Source organism: Oncorhynchus gorbuscha, linkage group LG09 (genome assembly GCF_021184085.1).
Source record: "Oncorhynchus gorbuscha isolate QuinsamMale2020 ecotype Even-year linkage group LG09, OgorEven_v1.0, whole genome shotgun sequence".
Taxonomy (NCBI): Eukaryota; Metazoa; Chordata; class Actinopteri; order Salmoniformes; family Salmonidae; genus Oncorhynchus; species Oncorhynchus gorbuscha.
In genome coordinates, this window is record NC_060181.1 from 52,492,661 (window position 1) to 52,511,989 (window position 19,329).

General features: G+C 44.4%; 1 protein-coding gene across 1 annotated transcript in view; it reads left to right on the top strand.

Annotated features, from left to right (window-relative positions):
- Window positions 1-18,325, top strand: part of LOC124043746 (caveolae-associated protein 2-like) — a 28,553-nt gene extending 10,228 nt beyond the window's left edge. The window contains exon 2 of the mRNA XM_046362670.1: window positions 14,319-18,325. Within this exon, the coding sequence (XP_046218626.1) occupies window positions 14,319-15,200 (882 nt within the window). The 3' untranslated portion in view covers window positions 15,201-18,325. The remainder of the gene's footprint in view (window positions 1-14,318) is intronic.
- Window positions 18,326-19,329: the final 1,004 nt, after the last annotated feature.

Here is a 19,329-nt window from a genome sequence, read left to right on the forward strand (position 1 = left end):
GCTTTGGTCCACTTCCTTTGACGGCCATGAGAGAACTTCCCACCACAAACGGACCAAGCAGCGTGGTAAGGAGGAATGGACGTGGGAGGACATTTTGAATTGCAAGGGATCATGGACATGGGAGGAGATCCTGGCCGGAAAGGATCGCCTGCCGTGGAAGCAGATAGAAGCAGAGAGGAAGGTGAAGCCAGCTGGTAAAGGGGTCCAGCGTTATGAGGGAACACGGCTAGCAAGGAAGAGAGGCAGCCCCACCCAAAACATGTTGGGGGGGCACACGGGGAGTTTGGCTAAGTCAGGTTGGAGACCTGAGCCAACTCCCTGTGCTTATCGTGGCGAACGTCGTACTGGTCAGGCACCGTGTTATGCGGTGGAGCGCACGGTGTCTCCAGTGCGCGTTCACAGCCCGGTGCGTTACATCCCAGCTCCCGGGCTAGGGTGAGCATCCAGCCAGGATGGATGCTGCCGGCTCAGCGCGCCTGGTCTCCAGTGCGTCTCTTCGGCCCAGGATATCCTGCGCCAGCTCTGCGCACTGTGTCTCCGGTACGTCTGCACAGCCCAGTGCATCCTGTGCCAGCATCCCCGCATTTGCATGGTGAAGATAACCACCCAGCCAGGACGGGTTGTGCAGGCTCTAAGCTGGAGACCTCCAGTGCGCCTCCACAGCCCATTGTATCTGGTGCCTCGGCCGAGGACAAAGCCTCCAGTATGTCTCCTGTACCTGCGTGCAGAACTAAGCCTCCTGTATGTATCCCCAGCCTGGTGAGTCCTGTGGCAGCTCCCAGAGCCAGGCCTCCTGTGTGTCTCTCCACTCCAGCGATGATCCATGGCATGAAGCCTCCAGTGATGATCCATGGCAAGAAGCCGCCAGTGATGATCCATGGCATGAAGCCTCCAGTGAAGATCCATGGCAAGAAGTCTCTAGTGATGATCCATGGCACGAAGCCTCCAGTGATGATCCATGGCAAGAAGCCTTCAGTGATGATCCATGGCACGAAGCCTCCAGTGATGATCCATAGTAAGAAGCCTCCAGTGATGATCCATGGCACGAAGCCACCAGTGATGATCCATGGCACGAAGCCTCCAGTGGTGATCCATGGCACGAAGCCTCCAGTGAGGAGCCATGGCACGAAGCTTCCAACGAAGGTCTCCAGTCCGGAGCCTCCAACGACGGTCTCCAGTCCGGAGCCTCCAGCGACGGTCTCCAGTCTGGAGCCCCCAGCGACAGCCTTCAGTCCGGAGCCCCCAGTGAGGGCCTCAAGTCCAGGGCCTGCAACGAGGGTGCCCAGTCTGGGGCCAGCGGCGAAGTTCCCCAGTCTGGGGCTCGTGGAGAGGGTCCCCACACCAGAGGCGCCACCAAAGCGGGGTGAGCCGGAGATGGAGCGGGTTCTACATCCCGCACCAGAGCCGCCACCGCGGATAGATGCTCACCCGGACCCTCCCCTATAGGTTCAGGTTCTGCGGCAGGAGCCCGCACCTTTGGCGGGAGGGGGGGAGGGAACTTAACGCCCTGACCTTAGAGAGCTGTTCTATTTCTCTATTTGGTTGTGTGGTGGGGTGGGCATTCTGCTTTGTTTTTCTATGATTTTGTATTTCTATGTTTTGGCTGGGTATGGTTCTCAATCAGGGACAGCTGTCTATAGCTGGGAACCATACTTAGGTGGCCCTTTTCCCTCCTTTCCTTGTGGGAAGTTAACTTTGTTTGTGGCAAATAGCCCGTAAGCTTTGCGGTTGTTTTGTATTGTTTATTGTGTTTGTCGGCGTCATTTTTAAATAAAAGGAATATGTACGCTCACCACGCTGTGCTTCGGTCCACTTCCAGTAACAGTTACAGAAATGTTTTACTTGCTATGACTATGATATGTTGTTGTTTATCTCCCTTTGTTGAGCAAGTCAATCTGTCTGCTAACTGACAAAAATGTAAATGTATATACTAAAATGAACTACAAAGCCCACTGGGTATTACCAGAGCCATGTATTTAGAGGAGTGGTCACCAACCTTTTCTGATTCAAGAGGCAACCTGAGATCGACCACTCAGATTTTTTTTAACAGAACTAAAAACGTCATAATGGCAGAGTTTGTACCTTCAAACACATAAAATGGTTAAAAATGGGAACACTTCCCCTACCCGGCGTGCAGGACAGCTGAATTGGGTGTACCTAATGCCAACAGCGCGAGACTAATTAGAAATATAGGAACGCAAGGCTTTAGTGTTGGGTTTTTACAGAAATGTTTGGCGATTGACTAAGAATGCCTTGGATGTGAATGTCTATAAAAATATGTATTTTGAAATACCAATTACAGCTCTCGAAAGTATCTTGTTACAAAATACATTGGACTGTAGTTCAGCCCAGTGTAATACCAATTACAAAATACTCAGAAGTAATTGAAATACATATTTCAAGTACATGCAACAGAAATACTGCCCATCTCTGGTTGTGCTTTCACTTCTCTATTGAAACATTATCACCGAAGGGACAGTATAAACGTAATGGAAACGAGCCCAAGCTATTGTATTATTCAATAAATACTTAAGAAATACCTTCTTTTGGACCAAGCTAAGTCCATCTGTATGCTGTGAGGGCTAGAATTCAACAGTTTAGTTAATATATCAAGATATACATTTTTATTTTGCATTAACGGTAAAGGAAAAGAGTCCCTATAGACCCATAACTCCCAGAAGTGTGTGTGTCATGACTCTTACGCACACACACGGCGAGCAATTTGGATACGTTCCACATTCAGGTGGTGACTTTTATAAAAGGGATCACAGAATCGAATTGGTGGAGAAGAGGTGACTGGGGGAGACCAGCGAGGGATCAAACCAAGCCACCAAGCCATAGAGTTAGGAAAGAGAAAACCATTGTCATTTTTCAGTGTCCTCAATCCAGATGGAGTTATCTTGCTTCTCTTTGGCATTTGAATCGTGGCACAGGCAGCCATTCATCCACACTCTCAGGACAAAGTCTCAAGGTCCAAATGTTAAGGGCTGAGGAAAGCAAATACAATAGCCCACTTTTACTGTTTTTTATTCCAACCAACTAGGGCTCGAGACAATTCTTGGAGTTCTCTGCTTCGATTTGACATTTGACCTCACATAGACGTTTCCAAGTAAAGTCCAAGTAAACAATGCAACAATCAAGAACTACTCTGACAAAAAAAAGTGTATTATCTCCATAGCTGCTTATCGACACAATGGCCATGATATACGCCCACGCCATTGTCCTGAAACAATGCTAAGAACAGAACAAGTTCAATGTGCAAAATGGCTAACAAGATTAGCATAGGCATCCCATAACTTGGTATGGCAACAGGATGCTTTGAGGCCACTCTATGCACCGGCATTGAGTTGGTTAACACGTTAGCAGCTTGAGGTTGGAGTTGAATTGGGCATTGTATTTTTGTAATTGCATAAGCTCAGTCATGCCTTTTTTTTGTTTGTCCCATTTCGGTAGGGGTGGGGAAGATGCCCTGAAACGTGTTGTGCCATCCTGTGTGGTCACTTAATGGGTAGGCATGATGAGTCATTATGTTGTATTGACTTGAAATACGGTAACCTACATGAGCGTGACATAACACCTAGGATGCTTCATATCAAGTTTATGACAGTAATCTTCAGTAGAGATGCTAATCTGTCTTTACCTCAGTTCATATTGGCTGTTCAATCATAATATAATAATAATAATATATATGCCATTTAGCAATCAGAAAACCATCATGTGACGGGGGTTGTTTTGCCAATGTGTGTGTCTGTGTGTCTTTGTGTCTTTGTGTCTTTGTGTGTGTGTGCGTGCTTGCTTGCATGTACTGATATGTGTGTGTATCCCCTGTTCATTGTTTTGCCAGTGTGTGTGCCCATGTGTGTTAACCTGTTTCCCTTTTCCCCTGGTCATGTACTGTATGTTGTACTAAGGTAACAGCCAATCACATGGCTGATCTCTCCAAACGCCAAACGACAGAAACCCATTTCCTTCCTTCCTACGGCCCTGGTGACACGGGGGGGAATAAATGTTACATAACACTGGGCTTTACCCAGTGGAATCCCACAATGCTTTGTGGCAGGCTAATCAAAGCACATGCAGATGAAGTCAAATGTCCATGGATAGAGGCTCAGGGAAGAGGCTCCAGGTTTGTTATTTTCCCAGGACAAGGGGATGTGATGACACTAATGTCGGGAGGGGGAGGAGGTGGCTGTGTGGATAAAGTGGAAATGAAGGGACTGAGATGGAGGAAGGGTAAAAAGGTGAAGAAAAAAGAGAGTGACATAAATACAGAGAGACAGAGATAGTGAGAAGAGAAGAGAAGTGCGTTTGAAATGAGTTAGATGACTTTTGGTTTGTGCCCAAGTTGTGTGTCGAGTCCATTCCTTTAGAGGATGCGTTAATAAGTTTGTTTGAATGTGCATTGAGCCTTCTTCCTCTCAATCCATTTAAACCACACAATAACAGGGCAATCAACCAAGTGTCTCTGAGGACTCAGACTTAGTTTGTCTTAGTTTCTCTTCCTTTGAGCACCTCCCATGCATCTCTCCTGAAATTGTGTGTGCGTGTGTGCGTGTGTGTGTGTGTGTTAAGTAAGTGATGTGACGTGGTGCCCTCTCGTTGAGGAAGTCCCCAGTAGGCACATGACTCATTGTGCCAACCCACCTGTGCCAACCGCTGCCCCATGGGAAACAACCTCCTAGTAGATTTTTGGAGGGCTCAGAAAATACACCTGTTCTCCATAGAGACCACATGAAGTCAATGTATGAGGCCCAAATGGCACCCTGTTCCATATAGGGTTATATTCCCTATACACACCTGACTAAATATGGAATAGGGTGTCATTTGGCAGCCCCTTCAAAACGCATTCAGAATAGATAGACCCTTGTTTCATGGCTTGTTTTCATGTGGTTTGATGTTGAGACAGGGCTTTGTTTTAAATGTAGGCTATGAAATCTGGGTAAGGGAAATTTACATTTACATTTAAGTCATTTAGCAGACGCTCTTATCCAGAGCGACTTACAAATTGGTGCATTCACCTTATGACATCCAGTGGAACAGCCACTTTACAATAGTGCATCTAAATATTTTAAGGGGGGAGGGGGTGAGAAGGATTACTTTATCCTATCCTAAGTATTCCTTAAAGAGGTGGGGTTTCAGGTGTCTCCGGAAGGTGGTGATTGACTCCGCTGTCCTGGCGTCGTGAGGGAGTTTGTTCCACCATTGGGGAGCCAGAGCAGCGAACAGTTTTGACTGGGCTGAGCGGGAACTGTACTTCCTCAGTGGTAGGGAGGCGAGCAGGCCAGAGGTGGATGAACGCAGTGCCCTTATTTGGGTGTAGGGCCTGATCAGAGCCTGGAGGTACTGAGGTGCCGTTCCCCTCACAGCTCCGTAGGCAAGCACCATGGTCTTGTAGCGGATGCGAGTTTCAACTGGAAGCCAGTGGAGAGAGCGGAGGAGCGGGGTGACGTGAGAGAACTTGGGAAGGTTGAACACTAGACGGGCTGCGGCGTTCTGGATGAGTTGTAGGGGTTTAATGGCACAGGCAGGGAGCCCAGCCAACAGCGAGTTGCAGTAATCCAGACGGGAGATGACAAGTGCCTGGATTAGGACCTGCGCCGCTTCCTGTGTGAGGCAGGGTCGTACTCTGCGGATGTTGTAGAGCATGAACCTACAGGAACGGGCCACCGCCTTGATGTTAGTTGAGAATGACAGGGTGTTGTCCAGGATCACGCCAAGGTTCTTAGCGCTCTGGGAGGAGGACACAATGGAGTTGTCAACCGTGATGGCGAGATCATGGAACGGGCAGTCCTTCCCGGGAGGAAGAGCAGCTCCGTCTTGCCGAAGTTCAGCTTGAGGTGGTGATCCGTCATCCACACTGATATGTCTGCCAGACATGCAGAGATGCGATTCACCACCTGGTCATCAGAAGGGGGAAAGGAGAAGATTAATTGTGTGTCGTCTGCATAGCAATGATAGGAGAGACCATGTGAGGTTATGACAGAGCCAAGTGACTTGGTGTATAGCGAGAATAGGAGAGGGCCTAGAACAGAGCCCTGGGGGACACCAGTGGTGAGAGCGCGTGGTGAGGAGACAGATTCTCGCCACGCCACCTGGTAGGAGCGACCTGTCAGGTAGGACGCAATCCAAGCGTTGAAATGTTAAGCTAATGTATTACCCTAGAGATAGGACAGTTAATATACCGGTAGGCTAGATGAGCTAGACGGATAATGCAATCCCGAGAATACACACAAGCATACACAGACATATGCACAGGCACACACCCACACACACACTCCATAGAATGAAAGACAGTACTTTAAGTGTGCCTCTTGAATGACTTGAGATCCAAAATATTTTTGTTGTTGTTGTGACACTGTATCAAAAGGGAACGTAGACGGAAGTGGCTTGTTGTTGACAGACTCCTTGCTGATCTCATCAAGCCAGTGATGACACTATCGTGCCACACCCATACTTCTTCTAAAGAACATAAAGAGTATGCAGGATTGGCTTACATTGCCCCCTTCCTCAACTCAGAGTAGCTAGTCTGTCTATCTCAGGGGACCTTTCTGAAGAGCTGCAGTGTACTGGGTGTACAGGCGTTATATCCAGCTCTGCTCAAACAAAGTTTAGTTAATATAATCAGGTTTGTTGCATCAGGGTTGGAACAATTACGTTTAGATTAGTGAAGAAAAAGATCTCAATGATCGTGTAGGCCGTCATTGTAAATAAGAATTTGTTCTTAAACTGACTAAATAAAGGTTCAATACATTTTTTTAAGAAAATGTAAATGACACACACACACAATTATTGTAGGGCTCCTGAGTGGCGCAGCAGTCTAAAGGCACTGCATCTCAGTGTACAGCGACAGAATTCGGAACATGGGCCGTTCTTACAGTATCCTCCCTGTACACCAAGTCAGAACCATAGGATAAATAAAGGGGGCATATAAGCAAAGAATGAAAGCGCTTAGAAAATTCAATGAAGACATTTCTCTAAAACAGGCTATTGGCTACATGTGAAACACCAAGTCAGAACAGTAGAATCAGTTAGGCGGGGGAAAGGGACCAAAATACACATGGGATACTAACAGCTTACTACACAACATACACTTAGAATTACTTTCTTAGCTGCAGTATACATCTCTCCCTGGCATATTACATCAGCATGATACAAGCTATTTTTGGACTCCCCTTGTGCTGTGGTGACTTGGAGAGCAAGGAGGCGTGGCAATCCTTCATGGGCAAATGTTGTCATCAAACTTTGTCATCAAGGTCTGGCATTCTCTGGATTCATGGTATTTTCAAGACAACTGTGAACACTGAACATAAACAAGGTTGAATCAGGACATCAGTGATCTTCATGTCGGAGCTCTAGAAGGTGGTCCGAGTTCCCGACTTGGAATTCCGAGTTGGATGACCGTTCAAAACGTATTTTCCCAGTCGGAGCTCAGTTTTTTTTGTGTTCTCATTCGTCTTGAACTCACTTTAGTCTGAGATTTCCCAGTTCCGAGTTTCCAGTTGTTTTGAACACAGCAGAAGTCATGCTGGATTGACAGCATGGGTAATGTATTCAACCTTGGGGTGGCAGGGTAGCCTAGTGGTTAGAGCGTTGGACTAGTAACTGGAAGGTTGCAAGTTCAAATCCCCGAGCTGACAAGGTACAAATCTGTTGTTCTGCCCCTGAACAGGCAGTTAACCCACTGTTCCTAGGTTGTCATTGAAAATAAGAATTTGTTCTTAACTGACTTGCCTAGTTAAATAAAGGTAAAATTAAAAATTGAAATCTTTTCTGTCCCTTCATGTTGAATGTTTATCCTTTTAAGCTTGGAAAACAGACCCATAAAACCTAGACTTGGACAACATAGTGCTGATTCCTTCCAAACCACTCATTGTTGATTTTGCGAATTCCAACTTGTTGTGTAATGTTTATGAGCACCGATACATTTTATCTATAATTTCTCTTCATAATGTCTCTTCTTTTGACAAGGATTGAAAAGGATTTGCCAGTATATTGTCGACTTGATTCATGATTATGACTGCTAGCTTGCTAGCTAAGATTTGGATGGTATGTTGACATGATCAGTCCAATCAAAGCTACGGTAGATATAATATGATTTGACATCCTTTTATCTGTGGCCAATGACATTGAGCCTTCTCGGATGGGCACTTCTAATGTAAATCTATGGCAGCACCGACGGGGCTTGCATTTTCAAGCTCTACCCATAGATGTTGCAGTGACATAGTGTCTCCATGAGTGACAGAGCACTGAGCCAATCACGCCGCAACTAGAGAACATTACCTACCCCTACGCTCTAAATTTTCCTCTGGCTGCCCCACCACCACAGAAAGCCCTGAGCTAGGCTGAAACACCTGCATTTTGGAGCTGGCTTGCTCAAGAAAGCAAAAAAGAGAACATGTTTGCATGGAACTATTAACTCTATTTTTTGTTTTTCATTGTTTGCAAAACGACATGTGACATGTATTAATGCCAAAGTAACATGCTAAACAGGCCCACCTGCCCTGAATGACAGGTCACCACTGAACATGTTAATACAATTTTGAATTCGGAGCGACAGTTGGAAGGATAAGTATGGGTGTGGCACTCGATATGTTTGTCATCTCTGCGCTGAAATGGGGACAGTTGCTTCTTTTCATCAACAGCAGGAAGGAGAAATGGAGGGAAGGGAGTGGATGGTTGACAAGAAGGAAGGAAAGAGGGAGAACAGGTTAACCCAGTGAGGTCTGGTTGAAACTAGACCTGTGCCCTGAGGTGCTAACTAGGGCTGTGGCGGTCATGACATTTTGTCAGACGGTGATTGTCTAGCAAATAACTACTGGTCTCACGGTAATTGAGACATGAATTAACATAAACATATTTAGCATCTCCTGGCTTCCACGCATAACCTACAAGCCACTGATGCAGACCTTTGTAACATCTACATTTAAAAAAGTATAATACATCAATTTAATATACACAATCACAATAAATCCATTATTTATTTTAGACAGACCTAAAGAAACATGATATGAAGAAAATGTAGTCTACTTCAGAATACAGTATAACATACTCTGAGTTGTCCTTATTTTAGGCCCTGATATGGCTATGTTATATGTGACCTGCCGGCTCAATTCGGTCCTATGTAATAACATTTTAAATAGTTTTTTTTTATTGGATAAAAGTAGAAACTAAGAGCTATAAAATGTCATATCACACACCATAGTTGAAGAACAATAGGAAAGTAATTCTGCTTTGAAAGTTGATAAACTTTCACCTCACTTTTATATTTGTTTACACCTACTGGAGGGCTCTTCTTTGACTACACCCATTCAGCATCATTCACATCCTCTTAAGCTTTAGCCCCACCCATCTCTTTAAGGATTCACATGTGAGGCTGAGAAGCAGGGTTGATCCGAGCAATCTGTCCTAACAACAGCAGTCAAGCCCCAAAGCTAACTGGCTAACATTGGCTAGCTTGCTTGCTACTTCCAGACAACAATAAGACAACAGCTCACTGACCATTTTACTCACCCTAGCAGAGCTGGTTAAGCTGTTTTTATGTTATCTTGAACGTTGGTGACTGCAACTGTGCTGTTGGCAACAATTTAGTTATGCTTTTTTTTTTTCAACGTTCACTGTGACACCGGCCATATTCAACAGGTGTTAAGCGTTTGTAAATTTGTCAGTTATTCTGAGTTCTGGCACACTCAGACAAGAGTTCTCTGAAATCAGACAAGATAGCCAGAGTGAATTCATCAGCTACGTCTATCAACAGTTGTTGCAGTGACATCATGAACATTCTATTGAAATGTTTATTTGCATAGTGGAGTCTTTTGTTATGACATGTAATTAGCTAGATATCTAAACAATGAACCATAATCCCAACTAGTGACTTTACTACCCAGCATGAATCTGCAGGTAGCTAACCAACCAGGTTCAATGTTAGCCAGCTAATATTAGGCTATACCTAACAAAGCAAATGGCTCTGAGATACGAATAATATTACTACACAGATCATACACGTAAGGTTAGCTTTAACGTGAAATTAAAATGACTTTGACAAACTTAGAAACGTGTAATATCTGAAAATGTAGCTAGCCTAACAATCTTGCTCATATACATGGATGCACGCTTCTCCCTCTGTCACAGATGCCACGGTTGCCCTTAGTTTGAAGATGTAATCCCAAGACAGGTGTTTTCTCCATCCCCTTAGCTATCATACTCTAATTCCACTGATTTCAAAACTCCGTCCCCCAGAAAGTGGAGAGCAATAGACGATACATAAAAAACACGTTAGACAGGATTACCTAGACATACTGACCCGGTCAAATAAACAGAAGACGGTTATATGGCAAACCAATCCAAACTAATTTCTCGGCATGTCCAGCCCACTCATTATCTAAGCCAATCATCGCTCGTGGGAAGGATGCCGCTTTTTCTGTGTCTTAACCTACTAGGCTAATTTAAGAATTGTATTTGTATTTACAGATGGTATACAAGTTTGTTATTAATGAACGTTGAACGTTCACATGTTCGAGAAGGCATTTCTGTAAAAAAAAGAAGCATTTTGATAATTTAAAAAAGTTTACATTCAAACGGCTCTCCTGTGAAGTAGTGACCCGCGACATACGCCTAGTTTCCTGAAACGGGCACGATGTGGAAAAAGTCAAGGGTCTGAATACTTTCCTAAGGCATTGTGTGTACTTAATTTAGTTATTTATTCAACTTTAGTTAGGATAAGAACGTTGGGCTATGTATGATGTGACTCTAATGATGATTTGAAAAAAGTCTAAAGCTGCACACATTTCATCAGTCTCTCATTCACAATTTGACAAACACTTGATAATATTCTCACCAAGCCTTGAATTTTGCGGTGGCATCTTCCTTGTGTGACCATAATGCCCCTTTAAAAAATTCCATGCCTTTTGTGGCCAATGTGGCTGTTGTGCCCTTGGGCTGAATATAATAATTATAGTTCCCTTCTCCCAGCTGCACTGCTCCGAAGCACCTCTCACTCACATGGCTCTGTCAGATGTAGCTAATGCTCGTCACATGATTGGGTCCATCTCACAGGAATTTCAGCCAAAAAGTAGGCTACAAATCCAGGCTGTATCACAACCGGCCGTGATTCGGAGTCCCATAGGGCGGCGCACAATTGGCCCAGCATCGTCCGGATTTGGCCGGTGTAGGTCGTCATTGAAAATAAGAATTTGTTCTTAACTGACCTGCCTAGTTAAATAAAGGTTAAATAAAATATGTATACAAAATTAGTGAATGAAGACAGACACATGGGGGCGCAACTGCACTCGTCCCTCTCACCGAGGCGAATATTGAAAAACTGTCCACATTTAGCCTACTTTTGGTCAGCCAACAAGATGAGTAGGCCTAACGAAAAGAAATGGCACTAGCCTATGTCAATTGAGTATCCGTCACAGTGCAAAAGTTGACCTATGTTATTGGTCAGCTGTTCTTCTGTGCAATAAATACATTTTGGATATGGTTATTGTGCCTGGAACGCCTGAGAATCCTGTCAATCTTGATTTACCTAATCCATATTAAATACACATTAGTGCATGTGAGAATCATTGACTTAAATATGACATAAACAGTCATATTGATTACCATGTCAATGGAGGCTTTGATAAAATGGGTCTATCCATATGATGTAGAAATGAGTAAAACTGAATCCGCGCAGCATTTAGAGGCACTTCCTTAAAGCCAGAGCGTCTAAATAAAAGGCTTTGGGATCAATCCTGAGGAACTCAAAAGAACAGAACACTGATGACAGATTTACCTCCACTGTCACTAGAAGCTGCACATGCTTGGAATCCGCCTAATTCCACCTGAGCTGTGAATCACGCAGTGCGTGGCTCAGATAAGGTCCTGGGTATCTGATATCTGCAGGTTAATATGGTATTTCACGGTGAAGTGGCATTTCATATATTTAGTTAAGGCTGGTGATGTATTGTTTACTTTGCGTCAATGTAAATAGTCCGGGTGGCCATTTGATTAATTGTTCAGCAGTCTTATGGCTTGGGGGTAGAAGCTGTTAAGGAGCCTTTTGGACCTAGACTTGGTGGTTACCCAGGTGCAAAGAGGAGAAATATCAATGTTTGACAAAAAAATCCAGCTCACCGATGTTCCTGTATGCTTCACAATGTATTTAATGGATTTCAAAGCAATGTTTCTTTCCATAGACTTTCATTAGGCACCAAATGGAAGAGAACAAACTGAAACAGCAAGTGAATACCTGGACTTGTCCAATAAGAAACACTAATTTCATTTTTTTCTTTGCACAGCATTTTAAAGCATTTTAAGTTGCATGTCCTAATGAACATGACCCAGGTAATACTGTCTTCAAAGTAACATGGTACATTAACATACTTGTGTTTTATGTAATTCAACAGACGTAACCTCTTAAACAATACATCAATGTGTCACAGTCACCACCTCAATAAAAAAAGAGAGGCCCCTCTTTAAGGCACCTTTAGTCTGTCAAGGATAATGTTCTTTCCTGAAAGGGCGTGCAACTGGTGGTGAGTTAGTGAGGGATTGATGGGGGAGGGCTGTTCCTGTCTTTCTGGTTGGTCCCAAACTAGACATTAAGGACAACCTATTGACAAATCACATGGTCAGAAAAGCAATGTGTGGCATCCTTCCTATAGCTTCCAGCATTCTTCCATGCTGTGTAATAAATGACACGTGCGCATGCGTGCGTTTGAGCGGAAACACACACACACACACACACACACACACACACACACACACACACACACACACACACACACACACACACACACACACACACACACACACACACACACACACACACACACACACACACACACAGTAACTACAAAGGAGATTCATTTCTCGAAGATAGTTTGGGGCTTTCCAATATAACCACTTTACACACACACCACACACGCTTACTTTCCACTCTGGGTCATTTACTGAATCCTGACTTACTCAAACTTTTGCATAAATCCACTTTTGACATAATTGCATGATTTACGTAGAAGTTGAAGTTACATTGGCATATCTTGAGCCCTGAGTGAACTTGTGAAGCAATAGATGCATGCAAACAAAAAGAAGCCAGGTCCCACCAGATCAACTACAGTGTTAGACGTTTGTCCAGATCCCCAGGACATTGGGAGATGTCTTGTGCATGCATGCAATTCAATACTGTTCACTAGGGGCAAAGCGAGTGTCTATTAGTGTCTAGTAGGCTTGCTAGGGCATTGTAGATGGGATGGACGCAGGGTTTAAACTGTGGGCTATGGTTTTGAAGCTCATGGGTGCAATCCCAGTGCTAGGCACTTATTTTTATTTCTATTTATTTTCTGTTTTAACCACATTCCAAACCTTAACCCTTTACCCACTTTCACATCAGCATTGACATGTATCAATGGGTGTGGCTGGTACCTGTAACTGGTACTTTTGAGTACATAATGCTCTGGAAGCTGTCAGATGACAAACCACCAACTGTCATTTTGGGATAGACTGTAGCTGCTTATAATATATGTGGAGGAGGTGTGTGTGTGCGCGTGTGTGTGTTTGTGTGTGTATAAAGGTATAGAGAGAGAAAAGGAGAGAGAAGACAAACAAGCAAAGTAATTTAGATACCTCAGGAGATTCGACTACCCTCTCTTTTTAACACTCCCTCTTTCTCAACATAGCAGTACATTTTTTTTCATGGCTGGAGAGAGTGAAGGTATAGAGGAGGGAGGGGGAGACTCATGCAGAGAAACAGGTAGGAATTCCTCAGATGTCTGCAGGAGTAGAGAAAAGAAACATGTGGAGACTGGTTTCTTCCAGGGTCAGCTCTTACTGAAAAAAAGATGTGCACTACATGTCCAAAACTGTTACACACTTGAACCTTGACATCCGTTAATGGCTGCCAAGGTATACAGCAGCAAATGATGTACGCTGAAATGAATTGAATGTTTGCGTGGATTATGTGCATGTGTGGTTAGAAATATTCCCATGAGAGTTTAATTCAAAAATAGCAGCATAAAAATGGCATACGTGTAATTTTTCAAATGTTGCGATTATGTAGGAACTATTTGTTCTGGAAGAGGTTTGGAGATGTACTGTATACTGCTCATTATTGCAGTGCACATGCACGGTTTGATTCATGTAAATTGAACTAAATTATAGATGCTATATGTTTTAATGCTGATACTTATGTTTGACAATCAAAAACAATTATAGTGTGCATGGTTTTGTGTTAATCCACTTGATTAATAAGTCATGACCTAAGGCTTGGTTCAAGTGATCATCCCATTCTTTCACATGACCACCTTCCTAATCCTAACACTCGCCCATCTGTATTTCAGGAAGACAATGAGATCCCCTCCAGCGTGTTCCTCAAGGACTCCCCCAAGACACCCCAGGCCAGCCAGCTGGAGGACAATGCCCCTGCGGCGCCTGCCCCGTCCGCCGCCGGCACAGACGCCAACCGCTCCCAGGAGGAGGGTCTCCATACCATCAGCTTGTCCTCCTCCGACGATGATGCTGGGGGTCACCACGAGGAAGACGAAGCCCTGGAGGAAGAGGAAACGCTGGGTCTGGGAGCAACCCGGCCCTCTGTTGAGAGATCCAGAGCAGACCGGCTGAAGCGCTCTAGTCTGAAGAAGGTGGACAGCCTGAAGAAGGCTTTCTCACGCCAGAGTATCGAGAAAAAGATGAGCAAGATCAGCACCAAGATTGTGCCGACAGCGAGCCGCGAGAAGATCAAGAAGAGCTTCACACCAAACCACCCAAAGAGCCCTGCCTCTAAGAGTTCCTCATTCAAGGTGTCGCCAATGACGTTCAATGTGAAGAAGATGCGTGGTGAAGGGGAGGACTCAACCCAGCCCGGAGGCTCGCCTAGCGGGCATGCCCACGTGGATATCCCTCCCCTGGGAAGCATGGATGGAGATCTGCCCCTGGCCGAGGTGCATTCCCAGGAAGTGCTGGGTGTGGAGGGAGGAGAGGAGCTGGCTAGTCCATCTAGCACTGGGAGCGTAGAGGCCAAGCTGACCTTCAATGGAGAAGCAGGGGGCCTGGAGTGTCACCTGACCACTGATCGTCCGGCGGGGCTCGCTGTCCCGGAGCATGATGATGATATTGGAGAGGAGGAAGAGGAGGATGACGAAGAGGAGGCGCAGGAGAGCGCGGTGGAGGTGAAAGCTCCCATACCTTCTGCTACTGGAATCACTGTGGAGCAAGCCTCTTAATCGCATCCACGTCAACCTTTGCTCCTGCACATTCCCTGCCCTCTTTATATTACCATGCCAACAGTATAGTCATCCCTCCGTCTTTCCAAACCATGTTTCTGAGATATCTCCTAGACAGACAGACATGCACACACACACACGCACGCATGCACACACATGGACACACACACGTAATGTATATACACAACATGAAAGACGTGTCCTTAGCAGACCTATTCCTGAAAGAACTCAAGCTCCTGTGCCAGCGATACAGGCCATCCCCATGCAGCTCCCTTTCTCTGCAGCTCTCTTTCGACTCCAGTCCTGCATGCATTATTGATCCAGGAGATCCATGGGCTGATGCCAGATCACCAACCTCCCCTTTAGAGATCCTGAGTGACCCAGAGTTATCAAGAGTGATCAAGTGATCCTGCATCATTTGCTCCTGCCTGGTGTGTTTAACTAGCTACCCTTCTGTGGGGCTACCTTAAGAAAAGAACCAGTGTGCCAAGAGACTATTACTCACCTTCCCAACTGGAACCTTGCTTCTGTTTCAAGAGAACAGCACATCTCCAGTACACTGAGCCAACTATCTCTCTCTATTTGTCTGTCTCTGCATGGGCCTCTCTGTCTGTCTGACAGATAGTCTCTTTGTTCCTCTGCCTCGTGTGAATGCCGGTAAATCTCTGGCAAAAAAGGTAAAGCTCCACAGTTTGGGGATGGTAGCTTGTTGCCAGGCAGTCTGGGCATTGGTATGGTTGGTAGCTAGGTTTCTACAGCAAGGGTGGTGTAAGGCTGAAGGGATATAGGGCTGTAATATTGTCCAAATGCTCTGCCTGAAAATAGCTTCTTATCTTCATCAAGGATATTTTTATTATTTCAGAGAGCGGGTTCAATGTAAGAAGGGGGATAGAGAGGAAGTACGACGAGAGAAGAAAAGTCGTTTAGAGTGTTCGGATGAGTCAAATACATGTGGCAAATGCGGTGTGTTTCATTTCGCTTATAATAAAACCATTGGAATAGTCCCAAAAAGTGCAAACTCTGCACCTCAGGCATGTGGGTGAAGCTGAATCAAGCACACCTTTAGGTATTTGAATGTTTGTGATACATGTATTTGACCCATGTCTTGATGTAACCACACAACCTGAGTGCAGGGTAAAAAAAGAGCCATATAATTGCGGCAGTTTTGTGCCATCCCTACCTTAGTTTATTTGCCATAATAAATACTCACCAGAAAAGTGTAAAAAAAACTGCTTGAAAGTGGTTAATGGTTCACTAGGTACAGACCACACCTTCAATATTTGGGGAGAGTAAGTTGAAATAACTGTCTTGCGTTAACGTCTACTGGCGTCTACCTTAAGGCTCTACATACTGGGACTTTCCTAAACCACCCTATATCAGGGCAATTCTAATCTTATGTGTATGTACATATTCGATTATGGGATTATCAGTGGGTATAATGATTTATATAGAATCATGTTTGTTGAATACTGTCAAACTTTATCGGGTACTGTCTCCTGAGTATTGTACTTCCATAATATTATAGTCTAACAATGTGGACTTTTGGAGTTGATCACTCACATAAACAAGATTTGAATAGCATAAACAAGCATAAACAAGCATTTACACATTCTTATATGGTTGAAACACACACATGCACACACAAATCTTAAAGGAAGACTCCACCCAAAATCTATTTTGGTATTTGTTTCATTAGTCCATTGTTGATATAGTCCCAAAATGCTTTGCATGTCAGCAATCAAGTTAAGATATGTAACTTTCAAAATACAGAAATACAGCAGGGATGATGATTGGTGGAATTTCCCTTAATAAACTAGCACACATTTACAGAGGCACCCACACAGACATTCGCACACATGCTCCTGCACGCACGGAAGCCTTGAAACTTAGGCCTACACAAGCTGGTGTGAGTAATTGCTGTCCGGGAGCGAGGAATTCCTGCATGTTTTAGAAGATAAGAGTGATAGTGAAAGATTCCATTCCTTTAAATTCTCCTATTGGAATCTACTTGCTCGTATCACTAAGGGAGGATAGTTCATCTAATCTATGTGCAGCACTTGCCACTAACTTGTGGCTACTGGTTATATGGTTTCATATCCATAAGATGGAATGGAATTTAAACCCCTCTGTGGGGAGTATATACAGTATCAGCCTGAACTTCATGGTTAGCATCCCCTGGCCTATGCCTTTCTGATGACAAGTGCCTTGCAACCAGTCAGTGCCTAGTACACACTTAGGGGCCTCCAAAATATATAGGTGTCTAATGAAATGTAATTAAAAACAGAATGAAACCTTTAAGCAGATGATGTATTGTATGTTATTTCTCAGTTGAGAGAGATCTTGGAGAAAGGGAAAGAGAGAAGGAGAGGCAGAGCAGAGAGGCATTCCTGGGTTTGACATATGACTCTTTGGCAGCCCATTTTTCACGCCCTACCCTCTCTGCCTGGACGTGGCGGCAGGGGGAACTGGGGCCCTCATGGGCCACAGGTGTGTTGCCCCCAGGGAGGCCCCTGGGCACTGGCTCACTAGGAAGGAGGGGAGGAAGGGAGGGAGGAGGATGAGGAGGATACGGAGGGTGATAGAGAGTACCTGGGTGTAGGGAGGGCAGGGAAGGGGAGGGGAGGGGTGAGGAGGGTAGATAAGTTAGAAAAACATTGTTTTTTGGACAGTGGGAGTAGAACAGAAAATGGGACAGGTTGCATCCCGATTCTCCACACTCAGTGTCAGGAATTTAAAAATGGTGAATGCCAACACCAATTCAATTATTTGAAATCCATGATTGGAGAATAAGGACCCATGTTTTGAGAGGAGGGATAAATTGAAGAGAGATATGTCCAACTGTTTGCACACCTGCATGGCCTTACATTTTTAACCACAAGCCATATACTCTTTCTATCTATCCATCACAGAGACATCTCCTCCTCTTTCTCTCCCTGTTGCTCTCTCACACAAACACACACACACATTTTCTCTCTCCCCATTTGTTTCACACTCATCTTTCTCTCACTCTCTTCCAAAGCGCAGCCAATCTCCAATCAATGGTGTGTATTCATGGATGCCAAGGGAAGCCAGGCTTCCCCCCACACAAAATGTACCAATAAAAAAATACAAAATCAAAATTATTATCTTTTGTCTCTGTGTTTCATAACTTTCCTTCAACTCGCAATTCACAGGAGAAAGCATCCCAACGAGCGAAACAGCACCCAACTGTCTCTCTATGTGTGGGCCATCTGATGCTATCTGGTCAAAATGAGTATGACATTGTTGCCGCCTATAACATTGAATACAATGGAAGCCAGCGAGAATTGGCCTCCCTTGATAAAAAAAGTACAAAACATTTGCCAATCAGCATTGAGCTGAGCTGAACAAGCTCAACTGTGAATTCTCCTAGTGCACCAACAAAAAAGTGTCAAGGGAAGCCAGCTTGGATTTTGGCTTGACTCAAATCAAATCGCATTGAGAGCATACGTCATTGACAGAAATAACTTAAATTGTTGCATCTGGTTGTGTTGTTGTCATCCGATGGCTAACTAGCTAAAATTGGCACGTTCCTAAATTAGCCATGGATGGATAAAGGAATTTGGACTTGTGGTTGCACTTAATTCTCTGTACTGGCCAATGATAATAATGGTGATTCTGATCCAACCATTAACTCATACATTGTTGTGCCCCTGGCTTGAGACGATGGAAGTTCAATATGTAGCTAGATGTAGAAGGCTAATGCTAACTAGATAATTTTGCCCATGAATTTCGGCAAGCAAGCAAGCATTTTAGCCAGGTAGCCTAGGACAACAAAAAATAAAGTGTGCACTGCATGACTGACCGTTTCAACATGTTTTTCTACTTGCACGAATGCACACACACGCACACACAGAAATCAGAATCATGGACAGCCACATCATATTTAGCTTATGTTGATTGGACTAAGATTGGACTAAATTGTTTTTGGTATATTTTAGTTGTCACTGTATTACACGAAGCAGGGGTCATTTGATAATGTTGAAATGTTGAAGTTGAAACGGTGCTGGAATAGTGGTGGCAGTGCTTTTCTGCCACTGTTTTCTTATTGTTTTGCCCTTTAGGCCTATATATTATGGTCTCAAGGCATATAAATTAACAGGTTAAAGAG